We start from the raw sequence: 19,600 nt of genomic DNA, 5'->3' as shown, positions 1-19,600 counted from the left end.
ACTGGCCTGGCAAGAATGCCTCATCCATCCATCACAAGAAAGCTTTGAGAGGCGCTTTGACTAATTCGGGACAATGAAGACTGAGCTGGACAGAGATGTTTGTGATGAGCGTGACACTCAAGCACCTTCTGCTCTGTTGAAACCCCCTTTCTCTCCTTTAGTATATGAAAGCTGAGTCTAGATTCTAGCTAGATAGCAGATTGTGATCAGCACCTCACTCTCCTGCCAGTAAAAAGCTTTTTGCTGACTGGGGCCAACGCCAGCTTTTCTAAGCCCATGAGTTACAGTGTTATACACACTGCACCATACTTCAAGTCTTCAAAAATGCTAAACCAATAAAAAATGGTTTCAATCTAGACTCACTCATGTAGGGAAATTTCGTTTTAGAGGGGGGAACGTGCCTCCAGGGGCCTGAAGTGTAGTGATTCTTCAATATCTACATCTGACTGAAAACTGTGGAGCTGCTGTATTGTGAAACTAAACAGACATCCTTATAATATATATCCAGACTGACATCAAATGTCAAAGACCTATTAAGGTACAAGAGAAGAGAATGACTGTTTAAAGAAAACAGATTGGGATCTCCAAAATTGAAAATTCCCCTAGCAAATGAATATTGCATTCTACTACACAATCCACACAAGCTCTGGAAAGTAGAGTTTTTTTTAATAAAATTGGAAAAACTTAGCAATATTTTTTAAAATCTGTTTTGTTTGTCTGTTTTATTTGGGATGGGAGACTATCACAGTCTATTTGCTTACATATTATAATTACACATCCCTAAATCTTGCATATTGCTTTGTAAAACAATCCCTGTATTACCTTAATACATGCCTAGAGCTGTGAAAAAGATACATATTGTGGTGTTTTCAGAAGCTGTTTATTAGATAAGTACCCTCTAAAGGTAAGTGGTAGAAGAATGATGGGAGGATCCTACAGCCACAAAAGGTGCTATTAGGTGAGTATTGGTAAACAGTACTGATGGGCCAGAAATTACCTATAAGACACTGGACCACTGATATAAATCATGTATTTTATTAAGAATATGCTATGTGTGAGCAGGTTATGAATGTGTATTACATCTTTATTTACTATGTATTAAACTGAGAGTACAAAAAAAAATTGAGAAGACAACTGAAGAGTCATCCTTTAACAATTACCATTCAACACAAACTATTTTTGTGTATTGATAAATGAAAGCAGTATACACTATTTGTCACAAATGAGTAGACGTGTGTTTAATCTGTTGCTGTAGCTCATTTGTTATTGTAAAAGCAGCCCATATGCCTACAACTCTTTGTAGACAACACAGGTATGTAGCAATAGACAATGACACACACATAACTGGATTATGGACTCACACACTCTATAAACTGATGTCTACTTCAATCTGGCAAAGAAGTCAGAGATACAACACATGATACAAATTATGCAAAAATCCCCCATGAAATACATTGACAAAATACAGAGGGGAATTAAAAGAGAATTTAGTACAATGTGGATTAAATTACATATGACGTCATGGTATGGCCTTCTAAATTATAAGAATTTACCATAAAACCAGTGAACATAAGATGCTGATATTGTGTTATTGCTGTTCCCATCTGCTGGTTAGCACCACCAGTTACCACTGTGGAAAAGGGATAAATAATACTAAGCACACCTGATTTCCCCTACATTAACAAAGTATACTGTTCCCCCCGTTGGGTTATGTGTGTGATTGCTCCCCACCCAGGGAGTCTGATGAGAGCGGCTAAGAGGTGTTTATGAGACTGTTAGCCAGGAGAGGATGCCGCCCTGCAGCTCTCGCCCAAATAAAAGAGCCATTTATTACATCCAACATGACCCTCTCATTACACACAAATAGGAATTAATGAGCGCTATATCGGGCACTCCCAGTGGAGCGAGGTGGGGCCCACTAAAGGACTAGCGTTAATTACACTGTCCTACATCTCACCCATTTAACACTACCCATCAGATTGCTCTATCTATGAGGGAAAGGATAGGAGGGTGGAAGTATCTCACTACCTGGATAAACGGCTGCAATTAGCTTCGCCTGTGTGATACGGCCAAAAAAGACACTTAAACTTTTTTAAATCAAATTTTCTACCTCTTCGACATTTTTGAAGATATGAAATTTAATTGAAAAGTCAAATATTTTCAATAAAATTGCACCAAATAAATATTTCGTCTTAAATAAACTATGGTCTTGTCTTCGTACACTTTCATAGCCAACTTTATTGAAGCAGCAACACACGTAAGACTGGTTTCACCACGAAGTACACAGGACAGATCAGTAACTGACAAGGCAGGTTTCAAACAAGTCCAGTAAAAGCATAAGTGAACATTAAAGTTATTACCCAAACAGTCTGTTGTAAAACTTAATTAGATCCCACAAGCCAACCTTCAGGTTTATGTAATTACTGTACTTACGTGTGCACAGACTGTTGTGCAATTTATTGGACAATCATAATGGACACTCTGAAATAACGCTTGGAAGAGTTTTTGGTGATGTAAAGTTGTGCCGATGAGTCCAAACAGCAAGTAAAATGTGGACATATGAACCATATAATGGTCAAAACTACAAAAACAGACATGGTTGTAAAAAATGGGATTTTCCCTGAGGGGGTCAACCACAGGAGAGCATCTGCTTTACCAGAAAACACAAGTATCAAGCGTGATCTCTGTTGGGTTATCTTTTTCACAGTGTATATACTGTGCTTTGAAAGGTGTGCAGACAACAAAACAGGGCATGGGACTTCCCACAATGCTCCCAGGACTTGTACTTCCTCCTGAACGTACTCGCATCCTCACGTAACAACATCAGCTTTTCATTTCTTTCTCGTTTTACTTTCCCTCATGTGCACCGACTTAAATCTTGGCCGTTATCTGTCTCTACCTTCACCTCTGAAAAATGCCCTCCCTCCCTTGTTTCATATTCCCTGTTCCACCTCTTTAAACTTCCTCGACCAAAGAAATGATACAATTATCATTAACATCTTTTCTCATATTTCTTCCTTTTCTTCATGTTTCATCAAGCAAATCAAACAATTTTACAGTGTCTTCACATCAGGATTACTCCATTCTCTCTAGTCATTGTTTTCAAAGAAGGCTTTATGTACTTAAAACCCCAACACGATAGTTGCTCCAGTGATTCTGAGGAATTAGTGAGGTGTTGAGGTATTAAGTGGTTGTTATTTTTCGGCGCTGGTTTTGACAAAAAGCTGATTAAGGACAAAATCTTCACCATACTAGAGACCTTGTTTGTAAGTCCTCAGCAGAGATGAAATGATGGAGAGTGTCATTTGCCAGTATTGTAATTTTTGACTTTTTTGTTTGTATGGTTTGTACAGTTTGCAGTTTATATTCAGTGTGTGTGTGTGTGTGTGTGTGTGTGTGTGTGTGTGTGTGTGTGTGTGTGTGTGTGTGTGTGTGTGTGTGCGTGTGTGTGTGTGTGCGTAGGGGCCACAGCTGAGTGGTTGACCATGAACCCGTCCCCATTTTTATTCCCAGTCCAGGTGACTTTGTTGCATGTGAATCCCCTCTCTCTGACCTTTTTTCCTATTTCCTCTAAAAAAAGTAGTCATGTATTATTTTGTTTTAGAGACAATGAAAGGTATTAAACATTTTTCAGCAACACGGACATTATCACTATACTGACAGGAACAACTGCGGCGAATAATTTCCTGTGAGAAAAAGCTTTCTTCACTTGGGTCATTGATTAATAGCCAGGTAAAGGTTTTTACTGCATATTATGATGTCGTAGTAAAGCTGACCTTTGACCTTTTGCCCATATAATGTTATGTCATCAGTTTGTCATGCTACATAGTAGTGTGAAATTTGGTCAAAATCAGTGTATAAATTCTAGTGGTAGTGGTTTTGTTTTGTTTTTTATGATCAGAATCTTATCAGTTGATCAATCTGATAAAATTTCCTGAAGATATTCTTCTAAAGAATTAAAACCTAACTAAAACATATGCCTTGAGTCACAGCTGTTGCCAACACAGAACCATAAGAACCAGGAATGTACTGTTTGTGACTCCAACTACATTTGGGGGATTTTTTTTTTTACTATTCCCTTTGTGGATCTATATTTTAGGTGGGCTTTTTTTCATTTCCAGTAATCGGTTTCATTTACAAGTGTGGGCGATATGAATCCCTCTGAGACAGTGACTGTGATTAAGGGCTATAGAAATAAATATGAGCTAAATCTGACTCCACGTACAAATAAACAATAATAATGACATCAGTTACAAGACCTGATGAAGATCCGGATTCAGATTTGAATGCTTTTTATTAAAACTGTGTGCACTGAATTTAGAGTGAGGGCTTAATTTTGTTCTTACACAGCAGAGCTCAGCACCAGATATCAGTGTGTGTATTGCTATTTCTGACAATCAACGCTAAAATAAATTCTGAACAAGTGATGAAAAACCACAACAATGTATTCACTACCCTGCAAGGTTAACAATGTACTAAAACAGAGCATAGATTCAACAGATATTAGCTGTTTTCTTAGCTTTTAGAAACAAATCATTGTCGTAATTTCTTTTACTTCACTACTTTGACGCGATTGCCTGCGAGAGTAAACAACTACACCTGGATCAAAGTACTGGAATAATTATATGTCAAGCGCTGGTTAGTGCTAATGTCTCTAGTCAGCTATGGGAGGGGCGGACTTTGCTATGAGATGCTCTGAAATCTCTCTTTCATCTTTTTATACTTTCCCCCCCATCAAGGCACTTTTCAAAGCACACATAAAAACACACACACACTACTTCTTTGCATCTCTCGCCCTCTTTTTGTATGACACAGGAAGAAGCTAGGCCCTGCAGCTAACCCCGCCGTCCGCGCTGAATGCGATTAAGCTGAGCAGTGATTAATCTGGGCTGCCCCATAATTCCTCTTTACCACTTTAATGGATGTTATCTCCCCTCCTCTGAAGGCTTATCTTGCTGATCGGGGCCAAGGATGAGGAACGGGAGAGGAAGAGGAAGGGGTGACTATGAGTTGTGGTGGTGGTGGAGGGGGGTAGAATCACACCAAATCCATACAGAGGTAAGTAAATGAATAAGTAAGTAAATAAGTAAGTAAATAAATAAATACAGGGATTGAGGGAGCTGCTAAGCGGATAAGGCAGATCAGTCTCTGTAAAGTGCTCATTTGTTTTCTAAGAAGACGAGACAAGCCGCCTTCAAAGCCTGCTGATACAGTAAAAACACTGTCAACATCACAATTCACAGACAAACAAAATAAATTATCCAAACCGCTGTCAATAAAATCCCCCACCCCCTCTTTGTAAAGATGAGGTGTACTCCATACTGTAGCTGACAGTTGTATACAAAGACAAAAAAGTGAGGGGTTTTTAGATGAGCTCATTTTTTCTTATAAATGGCAGTGACATAAAACAATAGCATAGTTTCATTGGTGGTTTCCACATCGTGACATGACCCACGGGCCTGACATAAAGTCAATGAAGGCTAAGTTCCACTAAGACATTCCCAGTTCAGTCATACACAGCCCTAAACAAGTTGGCTAAGGTCTACGCCTATTGTAAGAATGAAAACACACCTAAGCTTTCAGGACAATGACTTACATCCTGTTATTGAGAAATAATTACACACGTATATGATGAATCATTTTAATCATTTTAAATGAGGATGTGCTCCACAAGGAATTGTGTTAAAGAAGAAAAGATGAGGTGGTGTCAGGCATTGTTCTCTAGCAGATATTAATATGTAGTAAAACACTATTGACTGTGACAATAAGAGCAACCACAGTTGCCATCGTGTGCACACTATGCACCTATGTGCAACTGTGTGCATTTTAAATTACGAAGAAAAGTTACAATATGTACTGTATTTAGTGCATGTTAACTGAATTATTACTGTTCTGATCCAAAATAAGGCAGCATTTTTAAGCTTCTGATGCCACAGGTTATGGAATAATATAAAAAAAACTGAGGGTGTATAAAAATATTACTTTCAAGGGGACCTTCAGCTCAGAAATATTCTTTAAATTTTCCATATAGGACACTACTAAATATAAACTTGTCTTTATTAAACCTGTCATTTTTGTCCTTCCGTGTCTGTTTATGTATATAAATACATGTGTGGGATTCAAGCTGAGGAGTGACAGGGTTAAACCTGTTCGTAGCTCTTTGTCCCGCTTCAGCTTACTGCGATGTTGCAGAGAGATTCTGTCATAGACAAACCTCAGTGGGATTCCATTCACAACCAGTGTACATCTTTAGGTACAAAGCTGCAGGCTGCATTGGCTCCAGGTAACATAAACGCTCTCTTCAAGCCACCGCGTATCTGCCCATGAAAATTCTCTAAAGGGGTTTAAGCATTTACGCAGAACACTATCAGGCACTGCCGAAAATTCAGCTTACCCTGTTGAATAGGGACTTCAAAGAGAATTGCAAATACCTTTGCACCGCTACATTTTCTCCCTTCTCTTTTTCTCGCTCTCTCTCTTCACTCTGTCTCTTCGTGCTTCTTTCATTTTATATTTCCAAACACAAACTGTGGCATGATGTAAAATGTATTATCAGCCATATATTTCCTCTTTAAATGAATAATAACAATAATCTTTGAGTAATTTCTTTTTTATGCGGCTCTTCTAAATAGGGCAAAGCAAGCAAGCTAATATAGAGCCGCGGGTAAACAAGGCAGTGCAATAATGAACGTGTGGATTAGGCTTCTAGTCTATGTTGTGCGATAAGAAAAAACAGCTGCTACTATCCAGGTTACAGCACATATTGACTGTCAATGAAGGATAAACTACTGTATGGCTTCCTCTGCTCACACTGTGGACAAACTGTACACACACACAAATAAATACATAAAGCCCATTAATACAAACAGCTTCGCATGCATATACACACAGCAACATACGGCATGAGAACCACAGAGGAGTGGAATATAATAAATGCATAAGCCTGTTTGCACGGTATAAGTCTTAAAATGCAAAACAATATGATGCATATACACAATGTGATTGAATATAAGAGATAATAAATGGTTTCATAATGAGCAATAAAAAGGTCTTTAAACAGTTTACTGCTTAGTTCACACTTATAATTAATCTGGGTTCCATGTGTGCATATAAAGTGGGTATAAAACTCTGCCTGACTATGCAAGTAAAAACAGCGAGCGAAAGAGAAAAATGACTGCTGGTAAACATCTGCAACATGATTCAGCTGTGGCCTCTTGCCTGCAAAATACGCTGCCTTTTCCCTCAACTGGACCAGCACTGCAAGCTCTCCAAATAATACATTACAAAAAATTGCTCCCTGAAATTATTTACGGTGAAATGCACAACAGAAACCATAACATTTATAATGTTTTACAAAGCCATCAAATAAGTGGAGAGGGGATTAATTGCCCCAGCCCGACCTTAAAATAATTATTTTGAGCGGTGCAACTCTAAACTCCAATGAAATTGATACACTTTGATAATTAGATTCTTGGCACTGACCCGCTGAAGTCAATAAAGGTTATTAAGGCCAATTGCTGTCTAAACGCATTACGGGCAGGGTAAACTGTCCGTCGGAGGCCCCTGCTACTCCAACGCCAATATGATAATCCATTCTCCGTCCTGGGGGTTTCTTCCCTAGCGCCTGTGTCTCCACTCTGCCATACAAAACCAGATTGGATTCGCTTAACCTTTCCAGGACTTTGATCAAATGAGCTCACACAGCAATAACATTTACATTGACCCCCAGCCCTCCTCCCCCAACACACACAAGCCTTCTCGTTTTTTTTCCCCCCACCCCCCCATCCTCCATCTCAGTCTCTGTCTCTACAGTCTGTCCCTACAGCGCACCACCCACCATCCCTCCTCCCTCCTTGACGACTCCTCAGCACCCACTCTTCACACGCTAGGTCAATAACCTAATCAGCTATCGATGGCAACTGGGCCAGGCGGTGTATGATTGCAGTGCAGCCCTCCTCAGTAGCCCAGATTGTTTCCGGAGACTGTTATTAAAGTGAGGGGAGAAGATGAAATGGTCACCAAGCACATCCCGGCACATACACACATGTGCAAAAGCCTGTCTCCATTATAAATCAGAAGAGCTACATTTTGTCACACAATGAGGGAAAAAAATGAGCGTGTACAGTGTAAATGTGTGTGTGACCAAACCATTGGAAAACAGAAAGTGACAGGCTGGGTGAACGAAGTAGAGGGAGACACGGCCCCGATACCACTTCCTGTTTTGTACATCTTGAAGTATACAAATGTATTCAACTGTGCGGATCCTGTTTATTATGAAAGTAGATTAATTTCCTTGATATGTGTTGAAAAGATTTCCATCTACAAGGCTCGTTCTCCTGTCAAATGAGGGAGAAAGTGTGAGAAAGAGACAGAGAGAGATATGGAAAGATAGCGGGCGCAAGAGAGGGAGAGAACAAGAGAAAGGAAGAACATAAAGAGAAAAAGGGAGAGCGAGAGAGAGACGGAGTGCATTGAAATCTCTTTGCATCCGCGGTGGCTTTTGAAGTTGTGAGATGAGCAGCCACAGAAGTCAGAAAAGTGACAAATTAGGGAAAAAGCTGTACTGTGCAAGCAGAGCTGCTAAATCAATTAAAGTCATGCCGAGTGCATACATTAACATCAATGGCGCACACATAGACACACTCACATAAACACACACACACACACACACACACAAACACACAGGACAGGAAAAAAAAGATGTGCTCACAGGCCCACCGCTGTCGCTTCTCCCCTCCACAGTAAAAAGAAGAAAGATTAAAAAAAATAAAAAATAAAAAAAAACCACACCAGTATTTAAAATATTCTGCATAAAGCCAAGACTCTCTGTCTATTGTCAGTCACACGGAAGCTATTCATTGTTGCTAGTTTAAAGAAATGTCACTAGTGTATGATCATCATGATAGCAGAGTCCTGAGGGAACACAAGACTGCAAGTAGGCAGGTCTAAATGGACTTCAGCACCCTGGATCACAAGGGAGCGTAAAACCTTTAAGGAAATGTCTTTCTTCTACCTCGAGAAATAACCTTCACCATTCGTACGCAGACACACACATTTTACTTTTCCTGTACAATCTCATACGTATATACTTCCACTTATAGATTATTCAGTAGCCCGTTCCTTTGTTTCTATCAAGGAGGCACATGAATTCATGAGATGCCAGTTTGGCGACGAGAAAAATGCGAGCGAGCAAGTGGACTTGTTTTGTTTCAGTTATTTTTTTTTTTTTATTATTATTATTATTATTATTTATTTATATATGTATTTTATCAGAATGTCATTCAAATGGAAGGATGAGCATTTGCATGACAACAGGCTGAGCAGAGAGAGGGAGCCCCAGGGAGAGACGGTATCCATAAACAGGAGCTAGTCCCCCCATATTGCAATATTATTTATACAAACTAACACTAACAAACGCATACATAGCCCACATACATTGCCACAACACTGTGTGCTAAATTTGACAATAAAGAGAGGAAGGCTGGCGGTTTGTATTACTATTTTAGCAGGATAAAACAACAGCCTGTTTTATTGCTACAGCTCAGTATATAGTACAACACTGAGTCATTTTATAAACCATATTTGAAGACACATAGCTGTGTTATTAAAAAAAGCCCCATAATAATATCAAATTCGACAAAATAAATAATGCTGTTTTAAAATACACTCTTCTGGAAAGAACAGAAATAAATGGTGAAGGCATATTTCAGTAAATTACGTTCTCATTTACCAGCCTCAAACTGTAAAATATGGGAAAATATAAGGGTGACCTACATCATTTAAATAACTAAAGGTAATCACAAGAATGGTGTTTTAATCCAACAGCAGAAAAGCCCAAGCTATCAAAACCTCTGAAAGGAAAATCTATAAGTCACATCTATGAAGTGCTTTTCATCAGCATATCACAGGTCAATGCATGTATGTAAATATTGCTTGTGAGAGCAATAATGCTGCCTTTCATCACAATAGTGAATCATTACATTTATGCATTCACCAGTGTTATTATTTTTGTGGGTTCAATATGCATTTGTGCAGACGAAACGCTTGCTTTTGATACTATTTGAATATTTAAAATGTACATAATACTGTTACTAATAAATGTTATCAGATATGAATAAATATGCATATAGCTAAAAATGACAGAAAATGTTATAGTAAGTATAGAATATATTTCATTTGTTTCAATAAAAAAATTACTTATATTTTATTTGTTTTATTGTGAAAAATCAGACACTGATTTCTAACTGTATGTGCATGATCCTCATACAGACACAGAGACACACATATAGACACCTTGGAAATGTTTTGCTCGACTATTACAGAGCGAGGTTAGACACAGTAAAAGAGAGCGAGAAGGACCTCACATTTCACTGATGCCCTTTTCTAAATACAGGTCCAAATCACACACTTCATCTGGGCCCAGAGGTGGAGCTCTAGATGAGTTTTAGCCCCTGTCTCCTGCGCCCCCCCCCCCCCCCCCCCCCCATCCACCCACCCACCCACCCACCCCCTGCAAGGCTGTTCAACTGTGTGAAAGAGAGAGAGAAACAGAGAGAGAGAGAGACCATGACTAGAGCTGAGGAGCGTCGGCAACAGCAGTACTGTTCTCCTCCAGCCCCTGTCTTTATCCCCGCCTGAGCATTAGATGTGATTACTGCTCAGCGCTCGACACTGACAGAGACAGAGAGCTCCCAGAGACAGCAGGAGCGAGTGAGAGACATAAGGAGACAGAGAGAGAGAGAGAAGGAGCAGAAAGGAAAAAAGGAGCACAGCTCTTTCGTTCCCTCCGCTGTCGCTACAGTGATACAAGAGTGCCCCCTGCTGCTTCTGGGTGTCCGAGTGTTAAACACACACACACATGAACACACACAGTCTTTGAAATTCAGGACTGCAAACAATCTGTGGGGGAAAGACAGGAAGACAGACCAAGCATGTATCTACAGTATGTGTTTGTGCGCTGTTTAACTGCTGTGTGTGTATGTGTGTGTCGCTGCTGCACATACAGTATGTTCAGCGGCCACTAGTCACAGCTCAGTGGCTTTCCAGAGCTGTGACTAAGGTAACTTAATTACAGGTCTGACGTTACTAAGTGATTTCTTTATAGTGGTGTCTAACTAATAGCTGTGTGCCCACGTTCCTCTCTAATAAAACTTCTGTGACGCAACAATTAAACACATGACACATCCTTAATAATGCACTGTGGTGAGAAGTTAGACGATCCATCATGTGATTTTAAACACATCCTCCGTTGGGGGTAGCATTTTTGGACAGCATATCACTTATGTAGTTTGTTTAAGATGCACGAGCGAAGGCATGTCGAATCAAAAACAAAAACTCTTCATCATCAAATGAAAGAGTGACTCCACTAGATTCTTAAAAACGCTTTCATACTTGTCTTTTGATTATATCATGAATTACATTTAAAAAGGGTTAAAGGATTCTACATTGAAATACAGAGGGTTTTATTAATCTTCTCCACCTCTCTTAATTAAATACTTATTTTGCCCTAAAATTAAAAAACGAAATTAAATATACAGTACATGATTTCACAACCAAAATGCTGTATATAAAACAAAGATCAAAATATTGAGTTGATACGTAGAAATATTGTGTAACCGGCAATGTTTCTGAGCTGACGTACCATGGTCTCCATGAGCCTCCAGTCCTTTTCCAGCTGCTCCATCGGTCTGGTCCACCAGCTGCAGAAGCGGGCGTAACGCTGGCCCTGGAACCAGTACTGTCGCAGCCACTCAAACTCCACCTGCAAACACACACACCACTCTCATAATAAAACTGCAACAGTCTTCCATGATGTCATAAAGTAAAATAAATGTATACAAATGAAAACTGTATTATTTTAACAATATGAATAAAACTGATAAAAATGATTAAATGTTCCTTAGATATAGAAATATATAATGTATATAATGTTTCTATTTAATTTGACAAAAGGATAACACCCTTTTTTTTATCCTTTTTTAAAATCACCTTGTTAAATACAAGCCAATCTGTCAATCTTTGTCAAACCATGAGTTACCAACCCTCACGGATATGTTACAACACAGCATATATGAAATCAGCAGTTTGCCATTTTAACTGGTGGAAATCTTATTTGGAAAATAAATTATTCTACAATGTGTATATTAAAAGTACACGTAAAACATTTTTTTTAGCTTTCTCTGTAGAAACAAAATATATTTATTGTGCAAATACTAGTGAATTTATTTTATTTTCAATCCTACAAAAACAAGACAGATTTTTACTTCTTCAGTGAAAACAACAATAAGAGAACAAACAACTTTTTTCAAAAAAAAAAAAAGAAATTAACCGCTTTACAATTTTAGATACTATATATACAGTAAAGAATTTTAAAATAAACCATATTTTTTAGATCTCACAGAGGAAGACAATAAAAACGCATTTTATATTGAGATATGAGGAAACTAGTCCTAAAACAAACTTTAATAATATTTGAGAGTATATTCACACTCTAACCAAACATAGACATGCTGCACTTTCCTCCACAGATATGCATGTGATTCCACACACACACACCTTCCAGTCAGCACACCTGAAAACTCCACCCTCTTCCTCCTCTCCTCCCTGCCTCCCTCCCTTCCCTCCTCTTTCACTCTCTCCCTCTGTCTGGAGATGACAGTCTCGGCTGCCGAGCCGCTCCCCTCTCCTCCACTGGGAGTGTTTTTGTTTCCTGCTCTTTTGAAGTGCTGATTTAATCCTCGCAAGGATGCTTCATGTAGCCAGGTGTAGCCTATCTATTTTATAAGTGTGTCTATTCGTCTGCATGTTTGTGTTTGTGTGATTGTACTTGCATGTGCATCAATGTGTATCTGTCTGCACAGGTGTGTGAGCGGCTTTGTTAGCGTCTGTGCATACGATTGGCAGTGAGTGTGTATGTCAAAGATTGCCCCAATTGCCGCCAACGTTAAAGTAAAATGCTGCAAGTTGCCCTCCCCCCAAAACGTCCTACAAAGCATCATCCACCCAAAACAATGCACGCTCCATTTCCTTTTGACACAGACAACTGTACAACACAAAATGTAGTTGCATAAAGGAGTCCATATCAAATAGGACCAAGAAAGCTATTGTTCCTTTTCTAAGAACTACTTTGTTTATTGCATTAAACAAAGCATATGCAGTAGATCCTTTTTGGAGCTGTGAAAACAGTTTGTGCGTTCGCCACAACGAAAGGCAATTTCCATGTTATTCAATTAAAATAGTGTGTAAATTTGGGTTAAGTCTCTTTAGAACATGTGTCCTTCAAATAGCATTTACTGTATTTACATTGTGACAAAGTTGTATTAGTAATTGGGTTATCGGGGACTAACTTTGATTTCAAGGGCTTGAAATATGAAAGTAGACTCCTTAACCCCAGTGTTACACTAAATGCTTTCCTTCCTACAACTGCATAAAAACATGAGAATTCCTGGAACATAACAGAGGGCAATAGAGTGTTTTCTCCCCTAAAATAATGAACGCATTACAGTGCGTTTCAGAGGAAAAGGTCTACTCTTTGGGTGATAAGTAGTAGCAATATTAGCATAGGTTTCCTATGTGGACGTGTTCTGAAGTTACTTTTAACAGCTTTCATGGTCCCAATGTTTTGTTGCTAGAGGCCTTCTGTAGCATCCAGTTTTCCCAATTCTTGGTACTAAAAGTGTTTGAGAATAATGTGCTACATTGAACCAAAACAACTGTGCTATAATACTTTAGTTAATTCTTCTGATTGGCCACTGAAACAAAGTAAGTCACCTCCCATCCAGCAGCCCTGAACAGACTAAACCAAAGGGCAAGAATTATTTGCACAAACATCCTGAATAATGGCTGCCATGGGTTGAAGCTGTACACAGAATCATCCTGCCATTTGCTTTCAAACGGCTCTGATCACAGCAGGGATGACATGCAAGGACTGGGGCATGTCAGGAAGAATACACAGCCAGTGGCGCTGCTCAGCAGCTTCTCAGTCACTCCATACAACCCACCCTTCAAAGAAATGTCATCCTTTATGGTCCCTTCAACACTCTCCAAATCCACTCCCCTTCGATCACTACAGCTCAAACACACAACAAAGCCACCAAGTGCCAATATCGGACGTCCTTTCCCCTCTCTCTGCCCCTCCTTCCATCTCTCTGATTGTCTCCCTGTCCTTTAGTGAGAAGAAACCAACCTGTGTCTCCACTTTGAGTTGACATGGCTGCCTGTCCCCTACTGCGCAGGCCAGTGGCAGCCACAAAGCAGGCCATCTAAAGCAACTGAGGAGTGTCGGCTATGTGGCATTTGGAGTCCGGCCACCCAGCTGTGAGTTACCAAGAGGGGAACCCTAACTAAATGCCACCTATCCAGGCAGACAGATCGAATGTGTGTGTGAAAGAGAGAGTGGTTGTTAGGGCTAGTTTTTCTCTAAGACGGCGTGGGGGAGCGAGAGGGGAGCTAGTGGCTCCCCTGCGGCAGTCGCTGTCATCTCTACAGGTGATGGACACACTAACTACACATTAGCCCCACATTAAGCGACTGGCCGCCCACTACGGCAACTCTGGAGTTAAAGCAAGTAACCACCTTTTTCCCATTTAATGAGGCGCATTTTTTTCCAAACCTTCACAGTATTCCCTGAGCGGGTCCAATCAATTTCCGGACCGGGGCCCTGAGGTGGGGGCTGATGAGAATGGGATCGATCCCACTCTGCCCTCCTCTGTTTACCTTTCTTCACACACCAGCCCAGCTCACTGTAGACAAACAGGCACACAGCTCAAAACACACACACACACACATGCCACAGTGTTTCAACGTGTAACAGATTATAATATACGGGCACACAGTTCTGAATAAATTTTATTTTTAAGTTTAATTTTGACCTCCTTCACAAATATCACAAATGTACCATTATAAGATGCTACTTACATGTTTTGGCTGCCATGATAGAACTACTTATCACTTAAGTTCATCATTATAAATTTGGCATCACACAGATCAGTGAGAAAAAACAAGCTGAAATGTGATTTAAAGATTACAATGACATCGTAGGCATAAACCCCAGACGTAAGGTGTGTGAAAAACAAGCAAAAACCTGGGAGCCTGGGGAGATATTCTGGCCTGAAAAACAGGACATTAGAAGGTCAGAAACAACTGCTTCCATACAGTTTACTTTCTGCCAGAACATGTGGGAAAACCTTGTCCCTCCCTTCAATATTTACTGTGGGGGACTAGCATCATTAGAGGGGGTCCCTTAGGGCACTCTGTCACACACCCACCTGGGAAGTGACACAGTGGCTTTAAATGAGACAAGACGTTTGCGTCTGGGATTAGCATTTCAAAGCCAAACATGCACATAGGGGCCGTGTGGCGATGCTATGTTTGACTAACGCCCCCCCTCCACCACCGAAGACAGGAGGTAAGATTAAAAAGAGACGGTGAGGGGGACTGTGCTTAACAAACAGGTGGGAACTTCAGTTTTCTTCGTTTTTGTCTGTCTCCCATCTCCTACTTTAACTCGACATCCCACCCCATCCCTGAACACTCATACTCAGATGGCAGACGCTCTGCCTCATCATCGTCAGACCGCCCACATCCTCTGACAAGTGTCAACCTCCTTCTCCCCCCAACCGTTGCACCACGTTGCACAATATCCATAGCACGTCAGCCAGCGCGATCTGGCTGTTTAGCACTTCTTAAGGAATGGCCCATAAGGTGCTGCTCAGGTCAGGCTGCCCGTGCGTCTCAGGCTTGTTCACTCCTCGGTCGTCCATGTCAAACACGACCTGCGCAATATGCACCCGCCAAGCACCAAAGTGGGCCGCCATCATAAATAACTTCACCAACAATACATCATTTAAGTGGGTGTTCTGCTCTCGTGGGCAACTCCAAACAAATGGCCACATCGATCATTGCGAGTGCCAGGTAGGATAGGCTAGAGCCCCAGAGCCCCCCCTCCTACTTAAACGCTCACACATACACACACCTGCTCTTTTATAATAGCAAACAGTTTTCCTAAATAAACTTGCCTTGCCCTCCTGGTGGGGCCGTATGCTTAGTAATCCTGTGGCGCTATGTGGCAAGCTTGCTCAACCAGTGCTGGGCTCCTCTTGACATCAGCAGCCTTATTGTTTGGCAGTGCTGAATAATTAATATTGTCTACAACCTTTAAACAACCTAACGTCAGACTCATCTGTCATGGCGTCCTGCTGGGGGTCCTTGGTGCAAGCATCGGCTAGGATGTGCGCTGTGAGACCAAGGCTGTAAAGGGGGAGAGGTGAAGTGCGATATTAACTGTTGGCCTGTGGCAAGCTAACACAAGGGGCTGGTTGCGCCACAGACGGCCTCTCATGTCGTTCTTTTTTAACCTCACTCTATCCCTCAGTACCCCGAGCCAGCATCACTCATTGTTGTGTGTAAAAAGGGGTTAGAGAATGGAGCGGGGCATGACTCCATCTTTAGATAACATATGGAGAGGCTATTGCCTTACAATCCATCACAGGCCAGGACAAATTAGAACAACCTGGACTTCATATTGTAGGCATTTCCCTGCGTAGAAAACAACCAAGTACGTACAAGGTATGAGGCTGGTAGACACTTGCCTTATCATTCACAGAGCCTGAAATGACTATGAGAGGACTTCCAGCATGATCAGTGGCTTCACAGTAGAGTCTGCGATACAATTTCCATTCCCAATACTCTGTCAGTAACAACAGGCCCGTCAGCTTTTATCATCACAATTATTTGAGCTAACCATGATTATTTTGCATGATTGTGATAATCATCTCTGTTCACCTGCATAAAAACAGCTGGACAAAATTAACAGAAATGACATATTTCTATCAGTGTTTCCAAATTATTTTCCATTGTTTCAGATTTGACTCACACTATATTAATGCCATTTTGTCACTTACCATTCCTCTTAACTTCTATTGTTACCAGATATTATCCGTACAATTCACAATTATTGTACAATTCAGTGATAAGCTTAGTATATTTAAACTCTTGATCTTCATTTGATGAACTGTATATGTATACATTATAAATGATTAGACTTCCTACTGACCAAACTAAGACAAATCATAAATCAAAATAATTTGTAATACAACTCAGTGAGCTGAAAATTTAATTACTCAACATTATTATCAGCATTATTGTGCATATCCTAGGTAACCATTTTGCTGGGATGAACTCCTTTCTTTTGACTACACCTTCACTAAAAATGATAAAATCAATCTGACAACACTGTACTACATGTGCAAAGAGATTCAGGAATAGACATGTAAACAACACTACACTAACTATGCACAAGAGTGTATATGTATAGGTTTGTTGAAATATATCCAGCTCCTTAATTAATGTTTTTCCCCTCAGTAGCTGTTTTTTTTTTGTCTTTTTTGTCATATTTAGTTGGTCCATTTCTAATGTAGATGAAGTACCAGATGGGGGGATTACAGTATGAGGATAGTATAGTTTCAGGATACTTTCAGGCAGGTTTATGGTCACAAAAAACTGGCATAATATGGTGTGAACATTTTTGGCATGATATCTACAGTCTCTAGTTCCCTACCTCCTGATTGGCCAAAAAGTTTTTAAAATTTCCATTTGAGTCTCGAATATAAACAGCAACCAGTATAACACAGAACTCTAAGTTTAAAGACCTTTCATGTCTTTCTAGTGCCAGTTAAAATAGATTTCCATACACTTCATGGACACACAGTGAATCCTTGGACAAACAGCTCTGCAGGCTATAACAGAACCTCACATGTGTAACGGCACACATGTGCGTGTCGATTCATGTGAACACACCTCATTGTGAATCTCCTCACAGTGCTGCAGAGTCGTCGGCAGAAGGGCCAGCAGGCTGTGGGAGCCCGTCTCAGGGTCCGTGTGCAGGTTGGACAGGGCCTCTTGGCACCTTGACTGGATGTAGGTCAGGGTCCCACTGGAACACTAATGGGAGAGGGAGAGACTTGGTGTTTTACACATGTCAGATTTACAAATGGCTCTGAACCTGTGCATCAAGGAATCAACTTTAATTCATGGAAAAGTGGAAAAGTTTTAATTCTGAAGCCTCTGACGTGCACATATAGAAGTGTTTGTCACGGATTTCACATGAAATGCTGTGGCATCTAAAAAAAAACACTTCATTAAAAAAATAAATGCTCTCTCGCATTACATTTTCTAAAAATCAAGAAACTGAAGTTTGCCTCAGCGTACATTTGGATATAATTACAGATGAGGAATGCATGTATTTTGTTTTCATTAACAGCCTTATTTGGGTCATAACCTACACTATATGACTGCCATGTATTTACTTCATTGTTCAATGGGTAATGAGATGACATTTATGTTTTGTTTGTGAAAAAGTTTCATTAATTTTCTGATTTCACAGCATTCATAAAAGTTTTACCACACAGTCTTTTAGTTGATTTCTGATCACTGAAACTAAAAGGGACTGCTGGCATGCCACAACAGGATTTTAACATCAAATGTAGGTTTTTTTTGGCCTCTTGATTTCTCACCTCAGCCACTCTGTTGTGGAGCTGAAGCGTGCAGTCTCTCCAGCAAGGACACAATGCTGGTGGGTACTGTTCAGGTCATCTGGCAAATACAGCAAGGCAAAAAAAAATAAATCTTAATAAGCTAACAGCACCATTAAAAATCACCAACAGAGCAGTAAAGAACAAAGATAAATGAAGGAAAAAGCCAAGAACAAAGACATATTCAGGCAACCAGATATAACTATTTAGAGCAACTGGTAAAGCACTAAAGAGCATCAGAAAAACTGATTAAGTGTTAAGATTTAATTTTAAGTATTGTGGTATTAATTATAATAATAAAGAATAAAACTGTCCATAAAAAGTGAGAAGTGATTACAACAAGACAGATGAAAAGCAGGGTGTGTGTGAACATGACAACTAAATCATCTTGTATTCTCAGACAGATTGCGCTCGGTCCAGCACCGAATAGAATGAACAGCATTGTACCATAATTTTAATTACCAAACAAAACCAGATCGTGCTCAATCTGTCAAGATGGAAGAGCCATACTAACAAACATTTGTCCAATATCACAGGAGCTTTACAAAGAGGCCTTACTGCTGTTTCCAGTGTATCCCTCCATGTGTTTCTTTGTGTGTATAGATGTTTCTCAGCTCTGCCATTATTTGCCTCATACCAATAATTAATTTAGCCATGACAGAGCTGTCATTCACAGCACATGTGCATATTTACACCCGCCTTGAGCAAGAGTACACCGGCTAATGCCTGTGATTTGAAAGTCAAACAGCCAAATGCTTTGGGAGGAAGATATTATTGTTTGGTGGAAGAAAAAAAAAAGATGGTGACAAACAAAACAACTTGCCGGTGTTTTCTTCACCCTGATGAGATTGTGAAGGATTAGGTCTCTGGGCAGAATTACTCTGCGTCTTTAAAACTGTTTATATCCAATAACAAATTATCTCCATCAATCTGCTCTTTTCTTGGCGCGTCTGATGCGTCAGTGAGATCAGGAGGGAGTAGTAGAGGCAAACTCGATAACTGTAATAAATATTTATCTTTCTTTCAACCCCTGCGCCTGCTGCCACTTGTCCTCCTTTTCCAGGAAGCAG

The 19,600-nt window shown here is 40.1% G+C and overlaps 1 protein-coding gene across 1 annotated transcript in view; it reads right to left on the bottom strand.

Moving 5' to 3' along the window:
- The window catches only part of fto (FTO alpha-ketoglutarate dependent dioxygenase), a 120,389-nt gene that overhangs the window by 74,056 nt on the left and 26,733 nt on the right, over window positions 1-19,600 (bottom strand). The window contains 4 exon segments of the mRNA XM_030125326.1: window positions 11,642-11,761; window positions 17,797-17,940; window positions 18,513-18,526; window positions 18,529-18,591. Of these exon segments, the coding sequence (XP_029981186.1) occupies window positions 11,642-11,761; window positions 17,797-17,940; window positions 18,513-18,526; window positions 18,529-18,591 (341 nt within the window).

The sequence above is a fragment of the Sphaeramia orbicularis genome, chromosome 3 (genome assembly GCF_902148855.1).
Source record: "Sphaeramia orbicularis chromosome 3, fSphaOr1.1, whole genome shotgun sequence".
NCBI lineage: Eukaryota > Metazoa > Chordata > Actinopteri > Kurtiformes > Apogonidae > Sphaeramia > Sphaeramia orbicularis.
This window is presented reverse-complemented; position numbering and strand designations above follow the sequence as displayed.